This window comes from Oryzias latipes, chromosome 7 (genome assembly GCF_002234675.1).
Source record: "Oryzias latipes chromosome 7, ASM223467v1".
NCBI classification, from domain to species: domain Eukaryota; kingdom Metazoa; phylum Chordata; class Actinopteri; order Beloniformes; family Adrianichthyidae; genus Oryzias; species Oryzias latipes.
This window is the reverse complement of record NC_019865.2, coordinates 52,244-72,863: the sequence shown is the minus strand read 5'-3', so window position 1 is coordinate 72,863 and position 20,620 is coordinate 52,244. Positions and strand designations below refer to the sequence as shown.

The 20,620-nt window shown below is 43.1% G+C and overlaps 2 protein-coding genes across 3 annotated transcripts in view; one reads left to right on the top strand and one right to left on the bottom strand.

Moving 5' to 3' along the window:
* Positions 1 to 951: 951 nt before the first annotated feature.
* Positions 952 to 3,237, top strand: LOC105357710 (golgin subfamily A member 6-like protein 1). The gene has a single exon (XM_011492984.3). It carries the CDS (start codon positions 1,644 to 1,646, stop codon positions 2,970 to 2,972), a length of 1,329 nt encoding a protein of 442 aa, XP_011491286.2. The 5' UTR covers positions 952 to 1,643; the 3' UTR covers positions 2,973 to 3,237.
* A 2,783-nt stretch (positions 3,238 to 6,020) lies between these two features.
* LOC101167014 (chloride channel protein ClC-Kb-like) overlaps positions 6,021 to 20,620 on the bottom strand; it is a 58,495-nt gene continuing 43,895 nt past the window's right edge. For both annotated transcript variants that reach the window (XM_023956261.1, XM_023956262.1), the window contains 5 exons: positions 16,572 to 16,705; positions 16,181 to 16,251; positions 15,352 to 15,432; positions 6,471 to 6,557; positions 6,021 to 6,302 (listed from right to left, as the gene is read on the bottom strand). In XM_023956261.1, coding sequence (XP_023812029.1) covers positions 6,264 to 6,302; positions 6,471 to 6,557; positions 15,352 to 15,432; positions 16,181 to 16,251; positions 16,572 to 16,705 — 412 coding nt within the window. In that variant the 3' untranslated portion in view covers positions 6,021 to 6,263. The remainder of the gene's footprint in view (positions 6,303 to 6,470; positions 6,558 to 15,351; positions 15,433 to 16,180; positions 16,252 to 16,571; positions 16,706 to 20,620) is intronic.

The window sequence follows — 20,620 nt, the reverse complement described above, 5'->3', positions numbered from 1 at the left end:
ACAAACCCGCTCTCATTTGTGAATCTCCCCACATTTGTGGGAGATTTTTCTACGGTGAATATTCAGACTCTCTTCACGCTGCAGGTCAACTAATGTCACCATTGGCTAAGGAATCTGTCAATCAAACTCATCAGCAAAGCAGGCGTGCTCACTTTCAGCCAATCGAGTGGCCTCTTAGACTTTCTCCAGCTTCCATCCATGGCGAGGCTTCATAAACGAAGATTATGAAGGGGGCTATCCACATCTTCCACAGGCTCTGCCTCCAAGCACCGTCAATATGAGACAGAGACACCCTTGCCCATAAGGGACAGAAGCAGGTTGGTCCAGCGTGTTAGATCGTCCTGTATGCTTTTCAGTAATAGGGTGTAGTTTAGCTGCACCAGTTCTGATAGTTTGGGGGAAAAATTGATACCTAGATATTTGATATTTCCTGATTTGACTGGTATTGTGAGTCTTTGTTCCGCATTCCTGTTGAGTGGTAATAAAACAGACTTATTACAATTAATGGAGTAGTCTGATATGGAGGAGAATTCATTAATGATTGTTGGTGTTTCATTTACAGAATGTAAATTACTTAAAAACAGTAATATGTCATCTGCATAGAGACTAATTTTATGATGGCTGTGTTTAGTTTTAATTCCTTTAATGCTCTCATTCTGTCTTATTGCTGCAGCTAAAGGCTCAATAAATATAGCAAAAAGAGAAGGAGAGACAGACACAATGCAGACACCATGTTAGATAAATACGGCAAAGTGATTGGTCGTTAGAATCTGGACCAATCAGCAGCTGTTTGATGGCAGCTTGGTCACGTCAAACTGAAACTTAACTCAGCAAAATCAAAGACAGGAAAAAAGCAAGATGACACACAACGCATGCGGAAACGTGTTTTGCAAACGCAAAAAAGTTTTTGAAAGCAAATAAACAATTGAAAGCAAATATTTAATATTTCCATTTGCAACTTAGAAAGTTTTGTGTGCAACATGGCAGAAATATCACTCCAAACAACTACGTCAAGCTGTCCTCCATTGTATGTTGGTCAAAGCTGCCTGCCTGCCTCAGTTCAATTCCACCACCACTTTATGTTGCTTTTGTTTGTTCCTAAATGTTCTCTGGAAAATGTCAGCGTCTTGTCCAAGTCTGCAAACCAGCAACACTCTGGCATTTAGATTCTTGCTACTTTTAGCAGCCATTTCCTGACTGATTTACTTCAAATTCCACCTGAATCGGTCTGCCGTGGTCTTTCCTCTGCTTCGTCTCTGTCTGCATTTTAGATGCGATGGTGATGATGATGTCAGGGCATGACATCATCATTACCATCGCAGAGTATGTGATGATGTCAGGGCATGACATCATCATTACCATCGCAGAGTATGTGATGATGTCATGTCATGACATCATCACATACTCTGATGATGTCAGGACATGACATCATTCAACATCAAAACACAACATTTAGAACATTTAGACAGACTATGATGTCATATTTTGTCATTAGAGAAAATATGACATAGCTTCTAAGTGTACATATAGGACCCTCTCACAGAGTCTTTGCAGGAAAGAATAAGAATCAAGGCTCGGAAAAAACGTTTATAGCATTCAGGAAAAGGGCTTTTTTTTAAATTGCAACAAGTCCAACTGTGAAAATGTCTCTTAAAGAATTAAACAGAGTTACAGAACAAATGATTCAGCAGAATGCAACTTTGAGAAGTCACATTGACATTCTCAGTAAAAATCTTTCCAACATAAAGCACCTGGAAACATCACACAAACACTTTAAGAATGAACGGAAAGCTGCTTTCAGGGAGAACAAGGAATTAATTCAAACTTTAGAGTCTCTGAACAAAGAAGCTCAGAAACAACTGAAGGTTCAGGAGAAATGTGCGGAAGAAAAACAAAAGATTGAAGATTTCTCTGAAAGAAACAACTCTATTAAGGAGCAAATTAAAACTCTGAAATTGAAACTTTGGCCGAAAGAAGAACTGAAATTGGAAAAGGAGAGAGTGAAATCTCAACGAAAAAATGTGGAAAAGAAATATGCGGTTCTTCAGGCTGAACTGCAAAAATATCAAAAGAAAGCAGCTCGACAATCACTTCTGGAAGTAGATTACAGACTAGAGTTGAAGGAGTCCCATCTTTTACAGCATAAAACTGAAGCTCTGAAAAGTGAACTTCGGCAGCTGCAAACAGAGCAAGAGGAACAAGAGGAGATGAGACAAAGCTATCCCAGAATGTGTGTAGAAAAAGTCAGATTACAAAAATTGAACACAAAGTTGGAAATGGAGATTTCAGAGATGAAAAAGAGCCAAAAGACTCCTGAGGAACTGTCTGCTCAGTACTTCCAACTGAGAGAGGAGAGGGATTTACTTAGAGTGGAAGCAGAAAACCTCTTGGAGACCAGAAAAAAATCCGAGATCATGCTGAAAGATGTCAAAAAATTGGAATCTGAATGTGATCAAATGCAGGCTGAGAATGAGAAAACCATCCAAACTAACCTGGAACTCTCCCTGGAAGTTGCCGAGCTGCAAAGAGACTTGGACATTCAACGAAAGGATATACACAAGAAAAGACAAAACTATCAAAGTCTGGTGGACAAAAGGGGCAGTTTACAGAACTTCACCAAGATACTGGAATCAGAGATTCAAACCAAAAAGGAAGAATTGTCCAAAACATCTGTCCGATCGTGTAGGCAGAAACACGAAGACGGAACTTTAATGGAAGACTCTGAGGGAAACTCAGATGATGAGCTGGAACTCAGTGAAACACTTTTCTCTGGCGACTCTGAATCTGATGAAAATTCTCCAATGTCTGAGGAAGATGATGAGGACTTCTCAGACGATGAAGAAAATGGTCTAAAGAAGGAAAGACCGTTTCTACTGAAGATGTCCAGTCTGAAGATTTCAGGGTTGAATCATAAAAAACTGGGGGTGATTTTAAAGGGACACCAGAGACTGTTCAGGAAGGGTCCAGACTGAGCTTTGTGATCTGACTTTTAGCAAAAATGTAGGAAGTTTGTTTTTTTATAAGGAAATTATTTCATGCTACTTCTGTCTTTACTCATTTGAATAGATCTTTTTCATTCACTTCACTGATTTATATCTGATTATTAAGGCTTATTTATTTCTTTATTTACTTTTATCTTGGATCTTATTAATGATTAATTTTATGCATTACTATGTTGTGTGTGTGTTGGGGGGTTTAGGCTATGTATATGTTTAATATATATATGTTTTCTTAATTTTTCTTATTTGTGTAATGGTCTTTTGTCTTGTTTTTGGTTTTTAAAATTAGATTTTTTTTTATCTGAAGCACCTTTAGTCACTAGTAGGTAACATGCTATGCAAGTAAATTTTGATTTGATTTACAAATTCTTTCATGTCTGAGGAAGAAGAGGTCAATACTTTGGTTTCAGATTATGAGAAAATCTAACACAATGAAGGAGAAACTTTTCAGTTTTGGTCATCTTATGGAGGACCAGCAGAGAAAAAGGAATTTTCTTTGACTAAATCCTAAAATAAATCCCAAAATTTCTGATGGGTGGGTGGATTCATCTCAGAACTTTAAACATTTAAATATCTAAGGGGGCTGATGGGAAGAAACATTCAGCTACACACAACACACATTCATGTAGGGAATAAAATGGGAACAATCCAACCCAGGGTTCAGCACTTGGCCCTAATTTATTAATTTTATATATGATTCCTCTTGAGATACTTATTAATCAATTCAGCCACATCTCATATCATTTCTATGCAGACGATATCCAGCTCTACTGTTCTTTCCCGGAAAATTGTTATTACAAACTACAAACTTTGTTGACTTGCTTAACGAGCATTAAAACATGGCTGAGCAATAATCCTTTATTCTTAAACACCCAGAAAAACGAGACTTTGATTTTAGCCCCAGAACATAAAATTCCTTCCATCAGACAACAACTCGGGTCTCTGAGCTTTTTGTCCACTCAAACATCAGAAATGTTGGGGTGTTTGACAAGTCTATGTCCCTGGAAGGTCACTCAAAACAGATGGGAAAAAAAACTGTTTTTATCATCTGAGGAACGTGGCAAAATGAAAAAGTATTTAGTTTTGATCTGACCTGGAAACAGTGCACCCCCTTAGTACACTCACCCTTCACTCCTCAAAATATACACTCCAATCCAAACACACATACATACACAAACACACCCTCACAAACACACACACGCATTTGACAAGGAAGGTGGGACCTAGGACTATCTGTCCCCTACCCCATCCCTGATAGGGGGTACTGGACCCTTGGCAACGGCGCCCGTGTTCCTTGGGTGCTGTTTTCCTGGGCCCGGCAGCCCTCTCTCCACGCAGGGAGAGGGATCCCTGGCAAGTCCAAGAGCCGGGGATCACATCACACCTGAGCCTGGGGGTGTCTGTGTCCCTGTGGTGTGGGTTCTAGTCCCTGCCCTGGGGTGCTGGGCCTCGCCAAATTTCCAACTGTGGCTGAGCCTGGTCGGGGGACATGTTTACAACACTTCTTGTGGACCCCCTTTTTCCCCCTTGGTGACCTTCTCCTGGGCGGGGGCAGCTGGCCCCTGCCTTGCTCCTTCCTGGACCAACCATGGGCTGGGTGGGTGGCTGCCTGGAGCGCGGGTATCCCTTGGGGGGTCCTGGCTTGTACCTGGGGTTGGGGGGGGGGGGGTGCCCGGAACTCCTGGGTGGTGATGAGGTGCTCGTCTGGCGCTGTGGGCGCTCTTCTGCGGCGGGGTCCCGCGCTGGGCCCTCCCGGCGCGCGGGGTGGGGGGGCTGCTCTCCTGGTTGGGCCGGAGCAGCACTCTCTGTCCCTCCGTGCCTCCCTGCTCTCTGGATCTGGGGGCCTCGCGGCGGTCCTGCTGGCCCTGGCCTGGGTGGCGGATGTGATCACCTGGGGGACGGTTGTTCTCTATCTGCTGCCGTGTAGGTGCTGGGGGGTTCTGGCTGCCACTGCTGCTGCGGCGGGGGTCTTGGTGTGGGGATGGCTGGTCACTCTTCCTCCTTCTTTTTACATTCCATCATCCGTTTTAGAAGAACAGAAACACTCTTAAGATTAATAACCCCTGTTGTTAAAGTAAAATATGTCCAACACAAGAGGCCTTCAGCTCTCATCTGTCTGCCCAGCTGTTGGACAGGACAAGTAAAAATAAATAAATAATAATTTTTATAGTGACACGTGTGATGTTATTCTGGTCGGGATTGTAATAAGAGGATGCAGAGTAATGATATACATAGTATCCATAAAATCTTCAGTATTCTTGTGTTTGTTTGGATTTCATTAGTCTATATTGTAATCACCACATATTATAGTATCTTTTATGTTTTTAATAGTTAATAATTTGTGTCCAACTCCCAATGTTAAAGTGCCTAGGATAGCACAAGGGTTACAGCATAAATTATTTTATGCTGCACAATTCTTTGGGACTAGATGAACAGCAGTGACAAGCAAAAGAATGACGCCCACCAAATGAGACCCAATATGTTTAGCTAAAGAAGCATTGTTAACTTTTGTGTTAATTTTCATGGTGTCTTATGTTTTAGAACTTGTGAGCGTTTGTCCAAAGTAAAAAAAAAATACTCATGAAAAAAATGCTATTTTCTCTTAATATTTAATCATTTATTGATTAAAACAAAACAATAGTTCAGAATTTGGCGCAGTGCTAGGGCGGTCGACCCATGATCGTAATATTGCAAGTTCGATTCCCGTCTAGCACGCCCATGAGTCGATGTGTCCTTGGGCAAGACACTGAACCCCACCTTGCCTCTGGTGGTAGGTGGGCGCCTGTGTTTGGCAGCGTAGTACAAGTGTGTGAATGTGTGTGTAACTGTAAAGCACTTTGGGCCTTGTAGGTAGAAAGTCGCTATATAAGTACACGCCATTTACTATTTACAAATCTTAAAAAGTGTAACTTCCTGCTGGACGGAGTCAGAGTTCAGACGTTTGTTTTCTGCTGCAGACATTGTAAGAGAGGAGCTATGGTCAAAGGTTTTGCTCGCCCTCCTTATGAAAGACACGGAAGATGCTGAGAAATCTGGTGCATTTATTTTGAAAAGCTTCACAAAGGTCTTGGCAAACTAATTAGTTTGAAGCTTGAGCCTTTTTTGATAAACACAGAGCTGATATTCTGGTGATTTTTAAGATCAGTGAGCATTCATGTTTTCCCACGGCACACCTGGTCATCTCTCACGGCACACTGGCTGAAAAACACTGTGCTAATCCAATGTAAATGTATCCGTATGGCATAATGGACTGGGTTGGTGACACTAGTTCTCTTTGGCCAAAGCCTGCAGTATTTCTTTCATCTGAAAGAAAACAGGAGGACAAAGAAGGAAATAAATTGAATGGAATTGATTAGTCTTTTCATCAGAATGTGTTTAAAAGCTTCCAACATGTTTGATAAAAGTATAATAGAAAATGTAACAAAGTCAAAGCACAAATATGTGCATGAATATTTTGCAAACATTCATCACCTTTGACCATGTGAGACACCCCACTAGTTTTCCTTTATCTGCCACAAACAGGGTCTGCAGTTCAAGTACACTCATCATGCTGTAGGCCTAAAAAGAGGAAAATCCAGCAGAAGCTTCACATCACTTCCATATCACAATGCAACCACAAGGGGGCACAATCCAGTGCTTTTTCAAGTAAATGCAGAGGGTTGTGTCAGAAAGGGCATCTGGTGAAAAACCAAAGTCAAGTGAATCTTGATAAATGCCTTATACTTAAATACTCTACATAGATGTTCATTAAAGACATGGCTGACTCAGTTGTTGGACAGAACAAATTAAATAAAATTTAAAAAAGAGACATGGCCCACGGGTTCATTGTGTGGTGAAATTTGGTCACAAAGTGCAGAAAATAACACAAGATGAACATTTGAGGATGTATTGAAATTAGATTATTGTCTTGTGTTTCTTTTCTCTTCGAAGCATCAACCTATCAAAAATCGTCTTTGCTGTCATGCGAATCATTTTCCTAGAGACACGCCCACCTTTCCTTCTTTGCTCAATAATACATATTCAAACCAGTTCTAATTAATTGCTCGCTTTCTTTGCACCTCCACCATGAATTCGTTTGCTCTTTTTTCTGCAGCGTATTTCAAGATAATCCATCTGCTTGTGCCATTCTGGGATATGTTTAAGACCCGCCTCATTAATGCCTTTGAAAGATCAGGAGTTTCTCCTAGGTCAGGGGTGGCGAACACACGGGCGGCTCTCGGCCAATGATCATGCGGCTCTTTGCGTCTCATCATATTTTCTATATACTGTGCCTCATTTCATAGCTTTCATAGAGGAATCATATATAAAATTAAACCACACTCAAATCCATCAGAGGGTGTTAAAAATAAATAATAAATAACAATAAAAGTAATTTGGCAATTTGTGAGTTTTAATGCCGCTCCCGACACATAAGTCACCGCCAATCATTTGTGCATGTGACGCCCAATGCCGGAGAAAATAAATAAACATTTGATGTGCGTGCAGACCGTTACCCTCATGGTCAAAATGGCGAAATTCAGTGTATAAAGATGAACACAGGACGTTTCTGGAAGAATGGAAAGATTCTTACTTTTTTACTGAACAGAATGGCGTCACTGTGTTTATTATTATGAGCTTTGGAAGCAGTAAAATAGTTCATGGCAGAAAAGAACTAAACGTATCCCAGAGAAAATGAAAAACTCTTCCTGATCAACACAAATTGTCTCCTTTATGAACAAGTTGAAGCTTTTCAAACATTCAAACGGTCATCATCCCACTTTCCTTCTTTGTGGAGCTCACAGCAGAAAGCTGCAGTCCACATGAATAAAGCAGAACGTGACGCTGCTGCTGGACGGAAACTTGACTTTGCTGTTTGAGGACCTGCAGCAGAAACGACCACAGATCACTTTTCTCATGGATCCTCTAATGCAGAGACTGAGATCCCAGCTTGTCACTGATGAGGCAGCGAGAGAACCGGAGATGATTGAGCTGAAATCTCTTTGTTACGTTTTGGAGAACAGAGAAATCCCCGTGTGTCAAAGAGCTGCTCTAAGCTGCTGTGATGTTCTCCTCAATGTCTGCCAGTCCCTGTTATTACCTTGAAAAACGGGAAATCAAGACATCGGTCCGTTCTGACTGACACTCACATAAAGGAACCGATCAGAGAGGCTGAAACTGAATCTAAACCTGATCTGCAGAGGATCACTAGAAACCAGAGAAATCCCACTGAGATCATCATCCATCACTGCAGGAAGGTGAGAAACTCTGAGATGGAGTTTGGAAAACACACCTGACTGAACACGCTGGTGAGAATATCTGAATATTCCATCAATGATCAGATTTTCATGCAAAAAGTCAATCATTAGTTTTTAAATAAAAAAGAAAAAGAAGTTAGAAAAGTAAAACATTGAAGGCAAAAATTTAATGTATGCTGCACACATCTGAAATGTAATTAATTAATGTGTTTATTGCGAATATGAATGACTTAGACACCAGAAGGATGCTCTGTCCAGATGTTTGTGTATTTGTTTGTGTAAGTATCATTGAAAGAGGAATGTTGAGACACAAAGAATTACCAGTTAAATACTTTTGGGTGAACGGTGAAATATTCAGTTGTTAAAATCCTAAATCTGACTTCAGAGGAGTCAGTGCCTCACCAGCATCAACCTCACTGCACGTCACTGAGTAGTAGTGTGTGTCAGAGAGAGGCAGAGAAAAGAGTGAGAGAGAGAGAGAGAGTGTGTGTGAGAGATGAGAGAGAGGTGCCTGTGTGTGTGGAGGGGGGGGGCTGACCTCCAGGGTTAACTCTGTCTTAGCTGCATTTGATGTGTGTATTGAGGGTGGACACTTTCCTTGAAGGGGACAGAGAGTGCAAGTTCCAGCCAACCAGGAGAGCAGCCCCCCCGCCGCACCGGAAGGGCCGAATGTGGGGCCCCGCCCCAGAAGAGTGCTGGAAATAAAAGTTTGTGTGTCCAAACTTTTAGTCTGTACTGTAGCTTGATGTCATCCATGTAGAGGAGGTGACTGATGTTGGCCTCATTTCTGAGTCGGTATCCATAGCCAGTCTTGTTTATTATTTGGCTGAGGGGGTTCAGACCTATGCAGAACAGCAGTGGGGACAGAGCGTCACCTTGGTATATCCCACATTTGATGGACACTTGTGCAAGTGGCTTCCCATTGGCTTCAAGGGTGGTTTTTCACAACCTGAACAATCAGTTCACCTCCATCCAAGATTTTATGTCTGCTGAGCACTTTTGCAGATTGTCAAGACACTCAGCTCCACCAGATTTTAGGAGATATACATTTAATCTGAGACTATCTCAGAAATCTGAGCGTAATGATCTAAAACAGCAGGTGTGGACATTAAAACAGAGGGGTCAGGGATACAAGGAGAGGGTAAAAACCTAAGGTTTGGGCCAAAACAAAACTGGAGGGTAAGGATTTATTTAGTGTTTTATGGTTGACCCCTAACCTTTGGAGCTTTCCACTTCAGAACTAGAAAAATGTCTGAAGTCTCGTCTTGAGACTCAAGTTTTTCAATTTAGTAGAAGTGTATGGTTCTGTATGGTCTTTGAAATTTTCCTTTTTGTGCAGCACTTTGGAGGCAGCACAGTGGAACACTTGTTAGCACACTTGCCTTGCAATTAAAAAAACCTGGTTTAAATTCTGGATGGTTGAGTTTGCAAGTTCTACCCGTGTAAGTATGTGGCCCTGTGACACACTGGCAAGGCAAGGCAAGGCAAGTTTATTTGTGTAGCACAATTCGTACACAAAGTAATTCAAGGTGCTTCATAAAACAGAAAAATGCATTAAAATCACAATACATCATAGAAAATAATCAACGTAAAATTTACTTTAAAAGAAAAGAAAAAATTTTGAAAATTGATTTAAAAATAAAGGAAGGTAAGGAAAGAAAAGTGCAGATAGGACCTTTCAGTCAAATACACGACTAAACAGAAATGTTTTGAAATGATTTGAAAAGATTTGAGGGTTTAAGAGACAGAGAATGAAGGTAGCTGCTGACTCTTTCTCTTTGTTTCTGTGGGCCAAAAACAATAACTTCGGTCTTGTCTGAGTTTAGCTGGAGAAAGTTGTTCTGCATCCACGCACTGATCTGTTGGAGGCAGTGGCTGAGTGAATCCACCGGCCCATTCACACTCTATTTGCGCCTGCGCGAGGCTGCACATCCGTTGCTCTGTGTGTGAGTTGTTTGTACGTTTGAGACTGTTCGATCTAATGCAAGCCAGCATTAGTAGAATTGTTTATTTTAGTAATGAACTACTGATGATCGGGAAACATAAAAACCTTGGTGTCCGTCATGTTATTCCATCGGAGCTTAGGCGGAAATACCGGGGATGCCGAGCTGGTCGTAAACACAAGGCGAAGCTGAAGGCTAAAGCGGCTAACCGGCGGCGTTTCAAACCATTCATCCCCTCCGTCATTATGGGAAACGTTAACGCCCTGTCCAACAAGACGGACGAGCTCACTGGACTGATAAGTACACAACGCTGCTCCACGGAGAGCAGCCACCTCCTCTTCACCGAGACATGGCTAACCAGCAATGTGCCGGATTTTAACGTGGATCTGCCCGGCTTTACCACCGTAAGAGCAGACCGTGACCCAGACTCCAGCGGGAAGAGCAGGGGGGGTGGCCTCATCCTGTATGCCAACAGACGATGGTGTCACCCGAATCATCTGACCGTTAAAAAGGTAATCTGCGACCGTAATTTGGAGCTGCTAGCGGTGGGCATCAGACCCTATTACATCCCACGTGAGTTTTCCCACGTCATCGCGCTCTGTGTTTACATTCCTCCGAGAGCGGAAGCACAGGCGGCTCTGGAGACAATATATAACACAACAACAGAACTGCAGTCCAAGCACCCAGGGGCGTTCATGATTATTTCTGGTGATTTTAACCACGTATCCCTGGAAACCACTCTGCCCACCTTTCACCAATATGTCGACTGCCCCACTCGAAATAACAGAACTATTGACCTTCTGTATGCAAACACTCTGGACGCATACTCAGCTGCCCCTCTCCCCCCCCTTGGAAAATCGGACCACAACCTCATACACCTGCAGCCTAGCTACACCCCTCTTGTGAAGAGGCAGGCGGCTACCACCAGACAGGTCAGGAGATGGTCTGCTGGAGCTGAGGAGGCCCTCAGAGACTGCTTTGAGTGCACGGACTGGAGTGAACTGATTGGGTCTCATGGGGATGACATTGAAGGAGCTGTGGGCTGCATGACGGACTATATGAACTTCTGTGTGGACTTGGTGGTGCCTGTCAGAACTGTCAGGAGCTTCTCAAATAACAAACCCTGGGTTACCAGGGAAGTTAAGGGCAGTTCTGAACAGGAAGAAGAGGGCTTTCAGGAGCAAAGATCGGGAGGAGATGAGAAGGGTCCAACAGGAACTAAAAGTCTGCATGAAGGAGGCCAAGGAGGCACACGGGAGGAAGCTAGAGCAGAAGTTGAAGGACAACAACCTGCGTGAGGTCTGGAACACCATGAAGACCATGACTGGATGCAGCAGAAAAGAGGGCGGTGTGACAGGCGGGAGTCAGGAGAGGGCAGATGAACTCAATATTTTCTTCAACCGGTTCAGCTCCCCCCAGGCTACTCCACATGTTGCCTGCTCCCCGGTTCTGCAGTGCCCCACCGATCTCCCCAACCATCTTGCTTCTGCTCCCCCTCCTGCTGCCCTCCCCTTGCCCCCATCTCAGTCACCAGCTCCCGATGATCACCCCTTTTCCATCACTGCGGATCAAGTGAGCAGGGAACTGAGACGACTCCACCCCAGGAAGGCAGCTGGCCCAGACCGTGTGAGTCCACGGCTCCTTAAGGCCTGTGCTGCAGAACTGGGAGAACCCCTACAGCAGGTTTATAATCTGAGCCTGCAGCTGGGGAGGGTCCCATCACTGTGGAAAACATCATGCATCGTTCCTGTGCCCAAGAAGAGTCGCCCCAGTGAGCTGAATGACTACAGGCCGGTCGCCCTTACATCTCATGTCATGAAGACGCTGGAGCGGCTGGTCTTGCAGCTCCTGAGACCCCAGGTGCGGGGGGATGAGGACCCTCTCCAGTTCACCTACCAACCTAAAGTAGGAGTTGAGGACGCCGTCCTGTATCTTCTACATCGGGCCCTCTCCTACCTGGACACAGGGGGCTGTGCTGTGAGAAAGCTCTTTTTTGACTTCTCCAGCGCTTTTAATACAATCCAGCCCCTCCTTCTCCAGCAGAAGTTCCTCTCCCTTGGTGTGAACTTCCACCTGGTGTCATGGATAACGAACTATCTGACCAACAGGCCACAATTTGTCAAAATGGGGAGTTGCAGTTCCTCCATGCTGACTGGCAGCACGGGGGCTCCACAGGGCACAGTCCTATCACCTCTCCTCTTTACCCTCTACACCACCGACTTCCACTATAACTCTGATGCTTGCCACCTTCAGAAGTTCTCGGATGACACAGCAATTGTGGCATGTATCAAAGAGGATGAGGAGGGGGAGTACAGACAGCTGGTGGAGGACTTTGTGCACTGGAGCCAACGAAACTGCCTCCACCTGAACACATCCAAGACAAAGGAGAAGGTGCTGGACTTCCGACGAACACCTGCTGAGGTTCGGCCCATCCTCATTGGTGGAGCAGAGGTGGAGGTAGTGGATAACTCCAAATATCTTGGAGTCCTCCTGGACAAAAAGCTGAACTGGTCGGTAAACATGGACTCCATATATAGGAAGGGGCAGAGCAGGTTGTACTTTGTAAAAAGACTCGCATCTTTTAACGTCTGCTCAGATCTCCTTTTGATGTTTTATCAATCTATTGTTTTAAGTGCCCTGTCCTATGCGGTGGTGTGTTGGGGGGGTTGCGCGAACAAAAAGGACATAAAAAAACTGAATCGTCTGGTCAGGAGGGCAGGCTGTGTGGTGGGGCGGACCCTGGAGACAGTGGAGGTGGTGGCAGAGCGGAGGATGCTGTCCAAACTAGACAGCATCATGAAGAACACTGGTCACCTCCTACATGGACTCTTTAGTGACCAGAGGAGCACATTCAGCGACCGCCTTCGCTCTCTGCCATGCTCCACAGAAAGACTCAGGAAGTCCTTTGCACCGAGTGCAATTAGACTGTTCAATACTGCTGGGAGGGGAGGGGGCATGAGGAGGAGTCACTAAACGGGCATCTACTTTTTACCACTTTTATGGTTTTGCTTTTACTTCTTCTATTTTGTTTCTACTGCCGTTATATTTTTATTCCTTTTATTCTGTTTTTAGTGGGGTGACTATTTTATGAATTTATGACTATTTATTAGTCAACTACTTTAAATTTCTATTGAATGTTTGTGTATTTGAGCAGCATCGGATGGTTATGCAAGTTCCCTCGGGATTAATAAAGTACTCTATCTATCTATCTATCTATCTATCTATCTATCTATCTATCTATCTATCTATCTATCTATCTATCTATCTATCTATCTATCTATCTATCTATCTATCTATCTATCTATCTATCTATCTATCTATCTATCTATCTATCTATCTATCTATCTATCTATCTATCTATTCACCTGTTGTCAGTGACACACAGATCTGAGTATCATCTGCATAGTTGTGATAAGATATGTTATTACTGCGTATTAACTGCCCTAGTGGCAGCATGTAGAGGTTGAACAGAAGGGGTCCCAGGATCGATCCCTGGGGCACACCACAATTCAAGCCCATGTAGTCTGAGACACAACTCCCAATTTCAACAAAGTATTTCCTGTCTTCCAGATAAGACTTGAGCCAACTTAGGGCAGATCCAGAGATGCCAACCCAGTCTTGGAGTGTGTGCAAAAGGATCCCATGATCAACAGTATCAAAGGCAGCGCTCAGGTCTAGCAGGATTAAGACAGAGACTTTGCCATTGTAAAGTTATCTTTGTTAAACCTTCTTCTTCATTGCACTTTGTTTCTTTCATTTCAATCTTGAATCCAAAATCAATGAACGACAAGAGACTGTCTTACTCGTTTGAATGGCTCTGTAGAGGTGCCAACGATGCCATCCATACCAACAACGGTAAAACAACCATATGGCTCCGCCGTCCATTCATTTATCGAAGAATTCACCAGCTGCACATTGCATCAAACCCAAAAACATTTCCTCTATATAAACGGAAGTTATTGACTTCAAAATAAAAGCATAAATTGTTCTTTAAAATTAAATTATGACATCGCTGGCAATAAACTATAAATGTGTCACATAAATGGCGCTTACAGCCATCATCAGTGTTCAGGCGGATGTCGTTGGTTACCTTGATAAGAGCAGTTTCTGTGCTATGATGGGGTCTAAAACCTGACTGGAAAAAATCAAATGAATTGTTTAATAAGAGAAAATCAGTGAGCTGTTGGTAGACAACTTTTTCAAGGACTTTTCCTAAAAATGGCAGATTAGAGATAGGTCTGTAATTATTCAGTACAGTGGGATCAAGACCGCTTTTCTTCAGGAGAGGTTTAATGACTGCAGTTTTTAAGGCCTCTGGAAATATTCCAGATTGAAGAGACATGTTAACTATTTGAGTAATTGATGGCAACCTATTCAGGGTGCACCCCGCCTTTAATTGACAGTTGCTGAGTAGGCTAATATGGGATTCAGCTAGTTCTGACAATGGATATACCTTTTGGCAGCTCCCATGAGAGCAGCGATGGACAAACTATGACCCGGGGGCCCATTCAACTATTAAACCTAGGACCGGGACATAAACCCTTAACTTCTGCATCACTCGGCCGTGGTGTGGAGGTAAAGCAGCTCACCTTCAAGTGGAATATTGCAGGAATGGTTCCCGTCTGGATGCCTGTGTGTCAAAGTGTCCTTGGGCAAGACACTGAACCCCACATGCATCCTGGTGGTTATAGGTTGGCGCGAGTATTCGGCATCATTGTGTGAATGGGGACTGTAAAGTGCTTTGGGCTAAGAAGGTAGTTAAGCTCTATAGAAGTGTACCCCAATTACCATTTAGCATGGTTTTTCATCAGATACATTTCCTGACACAAGAACCCACATTTACGCAGACTTGGAACAAACAAAAGCATTAAATTGTTTCACATTGTAGTTTCATTTCTTCAGGTCATTGGAATGAGATATACTCTTAAGGTGGGTTGGATGCCATTAAAAAAAAGATTCCTATGCTAAATTCAACCCCTTGACTCAATTTTATCTCCTACATCATGAATAGAAACTGGGAATGTAGCAGGACTTAAATTAAGGTTATGTCAAAGTAATATCTAGGTTGTAACCCTTAAAGTCACCCACAGAAATGTGGACGCTATTCAATAACTTTTTCTTTTATATGTAACCACAGTGGAAGACGATTTGCATTTGCCAGCTGCATTCACCTACCATGTCAACTGTGCTGGAAGGAGATAGCAGGGAAGAAACTGGTTGGATGCAGCAAACGTCATCCATTTGCTGCTGCAGATTCTGAAAACATCAGCACAAATTCGTCAACGCTGCATGTCCCATTTTAATCCCCTTGAGGTCAGTTTTATTCTTCTAAAAATCAAAAAGCTCAGTGGCCTTGTGGTAGAGTGTCTGCCCTGGGACTGAAAGGTCAAATCTATGGCCGTGTTATACCAAAGACTCTAAAATGGGACCCAGTGCCTCCCTGCTTGACACTCAGCAGTAACCCTTGTGCTATCCTAGGCACTTTAACATTGGGAGTTGGGTCATCTAGACCCACTAGACAGTGCTCTGAACCTTTTTTCTTCAATGATTTGTGATCTTCACTGGTGTCCATGGATTACATGAAATCTTTCCACCTTTATCCACCTTTGTCATGGTAGGGAGAACACCTCAATGGAAGGGGGGGGGGGGGTCATCTAAAATAGCACAAGGGATAAGGGGTTGGATTGGGGGGGGGGGGGGGTTAAACCATCAAATAGTTCCAGAGCGTGGCTGTGTCTACAGCTCACTGTCCTCCAATGTGAAGAACAAATTTCAAACATCTGCGTGAATGCTAAAGACTTATGATTTATGATTTATGTTTAAAGACTTTTTTTGATTGGGACTCTAGGTTTCTCAACAATTTAGCTTTGGTCAAATCTTCCTTTGCAAACAAAATTAGCTGTTTTGAAAAAAGAGATTTTAATGAGCTTTTTGATTTTTTTTATTTAAAAAGATGTTCTGCCTTCCAAACAGTTCTTTTCAAACAAACATCCTCTGGACTCACCTGGGTTTTACAGTGGTGTAAGAACTTCAACAGCTCTGATCGCTGAACAAACCCCACTAAAATCTGGGAATCTTCAACAGAAAAATGAATAAAAGTCCGTTTTCTGTTCACTTAAACTCCGAAGAGTGACTGTAAGGGCTGATAAACTTATTTAAATTAATACATAAAAAGATTGTATGAATCCGTTTGTCTCAACAGAACACAATTTTGCTCTAATAAACTGCTATTTTTTTTTTCTCTTCCTTATGTGGCTGTTTGTAAATCATAACATTGTTCACAGTTGTGGATTTGTTTCCATGGTTTATGTTTTTAAGCTGTTTTTGTTTTTCTGCTCTCTGTGAGGCTCAGTTTGAAAGACTGATAAATATAAATATACAGCAAGTCTGCGCACCTTCAGAGTCCACCACAGGGATTTGTAGCTGAACACTGGCAACGACAATGTGGCGAACCTCCTCTGGCCCAGCTGCTTTCTGGAGTTGCACTGAGTCCTTTTCCAAAATGTGGGCCACAGTTGTCAAGGAAATCCTGTAAAAAAAATAAACAAAAAAGGCGGTCACAGCTAACGACTTCCCATCTTTGTTCCACTAGAACACACAATGGCTTTTTCTCTCTTTTTTGGGTTTCTTTTTTTATGGCGAACATCTTGTTTTTCTAAGTATCCTGCTACAACCAAATCTGTTAAACTAATTACAACTGCCAAGACCTCTTGACATCTCTCTTACACTTTTTTACCTGATTGCACGTCCTGTGAAGTCTGTTTGTGCTTGGTTAACCCGTTCTCAGTGCCTAGGCTTCTTGTGTGCTGTACTCCACACTTGACTCCCTAGATCCTGATGCAGATCTGCGACGCTGGTTGCTTCCACATGGCCAACTGGTGCATACTTTTTCCAAGTCCCCATCTACCTGGCTGTATGCATTATTTAATTCCTAAACTGGCCTTCTGGCCTATGTTTGCTGGATTGTAAGAACATCATATCCTCTGACCACCTTGTTGACTAATAATCATTTCTCCCTAACACCTCTTTCCATCTCTAATGTGCAGGATGAGCTTGCTTGGGGAGATCCAAATAAATCTGCTGGCTTAGATGGTCTTCGTCCTGTGTTCTTAACCCTTGTGCTGTCTTAGATGACCCCACCCCTTACAGTGACGTGTTCTCCCTACCGTGACAAAGGTGGATAAAGGTGGAAAGATTTCATGTAATCCATGGACACCAGTGAAGATCACAAATCATTGAAGAAAAAAGGTTCAGAGCACTGTCTAGTGGGTCTAGATGACCCAACTCCCAATGTTAAAGTGCCTAGGATAGCACAAGGGTTAAAGGCAGATGCTAATGTCATTGCTGCTCCTGTCACAAGCCTGTTAAATAGGTCCCTACAGTGCTTTATCCCAGACTAACCACATGTTGTCCAACCACCAGACTTGCTTTCAGGCTGAGTGTGGGTGGATTAAAGCCACAATCAAAGTCCTTGATGATGTCATCACAGTCTTAGACTGCAAAAACGTCCGCATAGCGACCTGTAGTGAACTTGCAAAGGCTTTGGACTCAGTTGACCACAGGATCCTTCTACGTAGGCCTGTATTGGTCTACTCTGACTATTTTGCAAGCTACCTTTCTCGCTGTATCCAACAGGTGAATGCTGAAAATATCATGTCCAAACCACTAACCCACTTGATGTTCTTTATCACTCTGCTGCTCGCTTTGTACTCTATGCTCCTTTTCACGTTCATCACTGTGAACTCTGCAAACTAGTGGCCCTCTCTCTACGCATGACAATTCCATCATAGGCATCTTTTTATCTAAAAACAATCCTGTATGAGACTCTTTATCACTCGTCTCTCCTCCACTCAGACTAGGTCAGGATAATTTATCAAACTCCCTATTCATAAAACCTTTGCCATCTTTGGCCAAGACTCTCTTAGCTTTTCTGATGCAAATGACTGGAACACACTACTAACTACATTCAAACATTCATCATTAACATCTATCTCTTTATTCAGACAGAGACTTCTGCAGGTCATTGTTATGGCCAGCCCCCTATCAGAACCCCCCCCCCCCCCCCCATGCACAGTCGTGCTGGCGCCGCATGTCTGTGGTATTTGTGTTGTGAACCAGTGTAGCAATGGCTCTTTTACACTGGCTCTTTCGATTCGATTGGGGGGGGGGGGGGGTTGTAAATTTTTAGTTATTATATAATTATTACTCGTTATTTTACTTTATTATTTTATTTCCCAACTAATGACTCATCCGTGAAAAATAATGTCCAGTATAAACTGAGGGAAGTGACTTTAACAAAAAAACAAACAAAATAGAAAAAGTAGTCCGCTCCTGCACTCGATTAATGTATTGGACCGGTGGACCGAGTGACCGTGTCTCTGAGCAGAGTAGCCGGGGCAGAGTGTTTGAGGGGAATGGAGGATGCTTTATTACGTGTGGGAGACTTCGGACTGCGATACGTCCCACAGCTCAAGGTGAACAAGCTACCGAACTCAGGAGGACCGCCTGTAATGGTGCCTCTGGCAGTCTCTCCTCCCCCTTCCCTCTCTGCTCTGCTTCCTGACTCGAACAAGCTGTGAACACTCACCTCATCAACCTCTAGCCCTACTTAAGGAAATCCAGTTCCAGCAATCATCGCCCCTGATGGTGCTTAGTCTGGTCACTAGAGCTTATTCTTTGCTCTTGTGTTTTTGGTCTTCGCTAACTTTGTCTTACGCCTCGCCTACAGGACTTCAAACCAAGAGTGTTCACCTGAGTCACACATCTCCAAGAGCAGCCTTATCCTAAATGAAAGTCCTGGTTACCCCAACCTACGCCAAGACGTCCAGTCACAACAAGAGTCCTTTCCAGGACAAGACCTCCAGCCACGCCATGACTCCAAGCCACGCCAAAAGTAAAACTCAATTACTTATCATCTTACTCACCTGTGTTTTCCTTCCGGGTTCCAGCTTGTGGAGGATTTCTCCTACAATGTCAATTAATCTTCCAGCAAGCACCCAGGTATTATCACACTGATCACAGTAAAACCCCACTAATCATTAAGTCTCTCAGAAACAGAGCCATGCAATTGGCCCAAGCGTTCATAGCGGCCAATCCCATTTCACACCTGCCCTTCGACCGGTTCATCTGAGAATTTTGACTGGTCTTCGACCAACCAGGAATTAACCACCCGACGATTGCGAAGGCTCAAGCAACCCAATCGATCGGTCTGTGATCATGTGATCGACTTTTGGAAATTAGCAGTGGAAGCAGGTTGGCCTGACCAAATTTTAAGAGATATTTTTTTTTACCAATCTCTTAATAAATCTAGACCACTTTTGCCCTCAACCTGAAGCCCCCAAGTTTGAAAATCTTGTCTCAGCAGCCCTTTGCTCCAATATTTGCCTCAGGGAGCGTCAAGGAGAACGAAACCATCAAGCCCGTAAGATACCTCCTAACACCACTCTTCACACCACCACCTTGAATTCACTTCCTCAATCTGTTTTTGAAGTATCCCACAAAATTACAGAAGAACCCATGCAGATCAGACACTCTAAGCTAACTGCTGAAGAGCGTCAAAAACGCAGGGAGAATTACCTAACTTCCACAAATATTTTCTTGCAAATAGATTACAATACATCTTAAAATGGTTAAAAAATAATCTAGAAACCAACTCATGGTTAGACTTGGAACAGGCGTTATGTGGAAAGATCAACCTGTCAGATCTACCATTTGTTAGCCAAACAGTTAAAAAACAGAATTGTTTCCAAAGTATTAATATAAACACCACTCAACCGTGCAAAATGACACCCATCTGGAACAACCCGGACATCCTCATAAACAAAAAAATGATACACTTCCCAGCTTGGCAAGCAGGGGGCATAAAACAACTAGAGCACATAATTATTGATAGAAGATTCATAACTCCCCAGGAACTTCAAGACAAACATGGAATAAATAACTTCTTGGAATATCAGCAACTTAAATCTATTATTACTAAACAGTTTAAATATAAAGACAACGATTTAAAGCTACCAGAAGCAGTTACCTCTCTGATTAATTTTTCTCCAAAATATACAAACTTTTATGTAATTTAGATAATAATATCTCACTTCCGATAATAAAATGGGATGCAGATTTGAGCATCAGCACAGATGAAAGCTTCTGGTCAGAACTCTGTCTAAACACCTTTAAACTGACAAAAAGTCCAAATCTGCAGCTAATCCATCTCAAAACTCTTCACAGAATTTACTACACTGGACAGAGGATGTTCAAGATGGGTCTCAGTAACTCAGACATTTGCGAGCACTGTGACAGTAATCTACCCGACAGCTACATGCACGCACTGTGGTTCTGCACTCCCGTCCAGGCTCTCTGGCAGCAGGTATGTGCCGATCTATCAGTCTGGCTTAAGGTTTCAATCACAGCTTCACCGTCACTTTGTGTGCTTGGTGACATGAGTGCC

Excerpts from the sequence above, each read along its gene's own strand:
- LOC105357710 (XM_011492984.3), top strand. The coding sequence starts at position 1,644 with ATGTCTCTTAAAGAATTAAACAGAGTTACAGAACAAATGATTCAGCAG.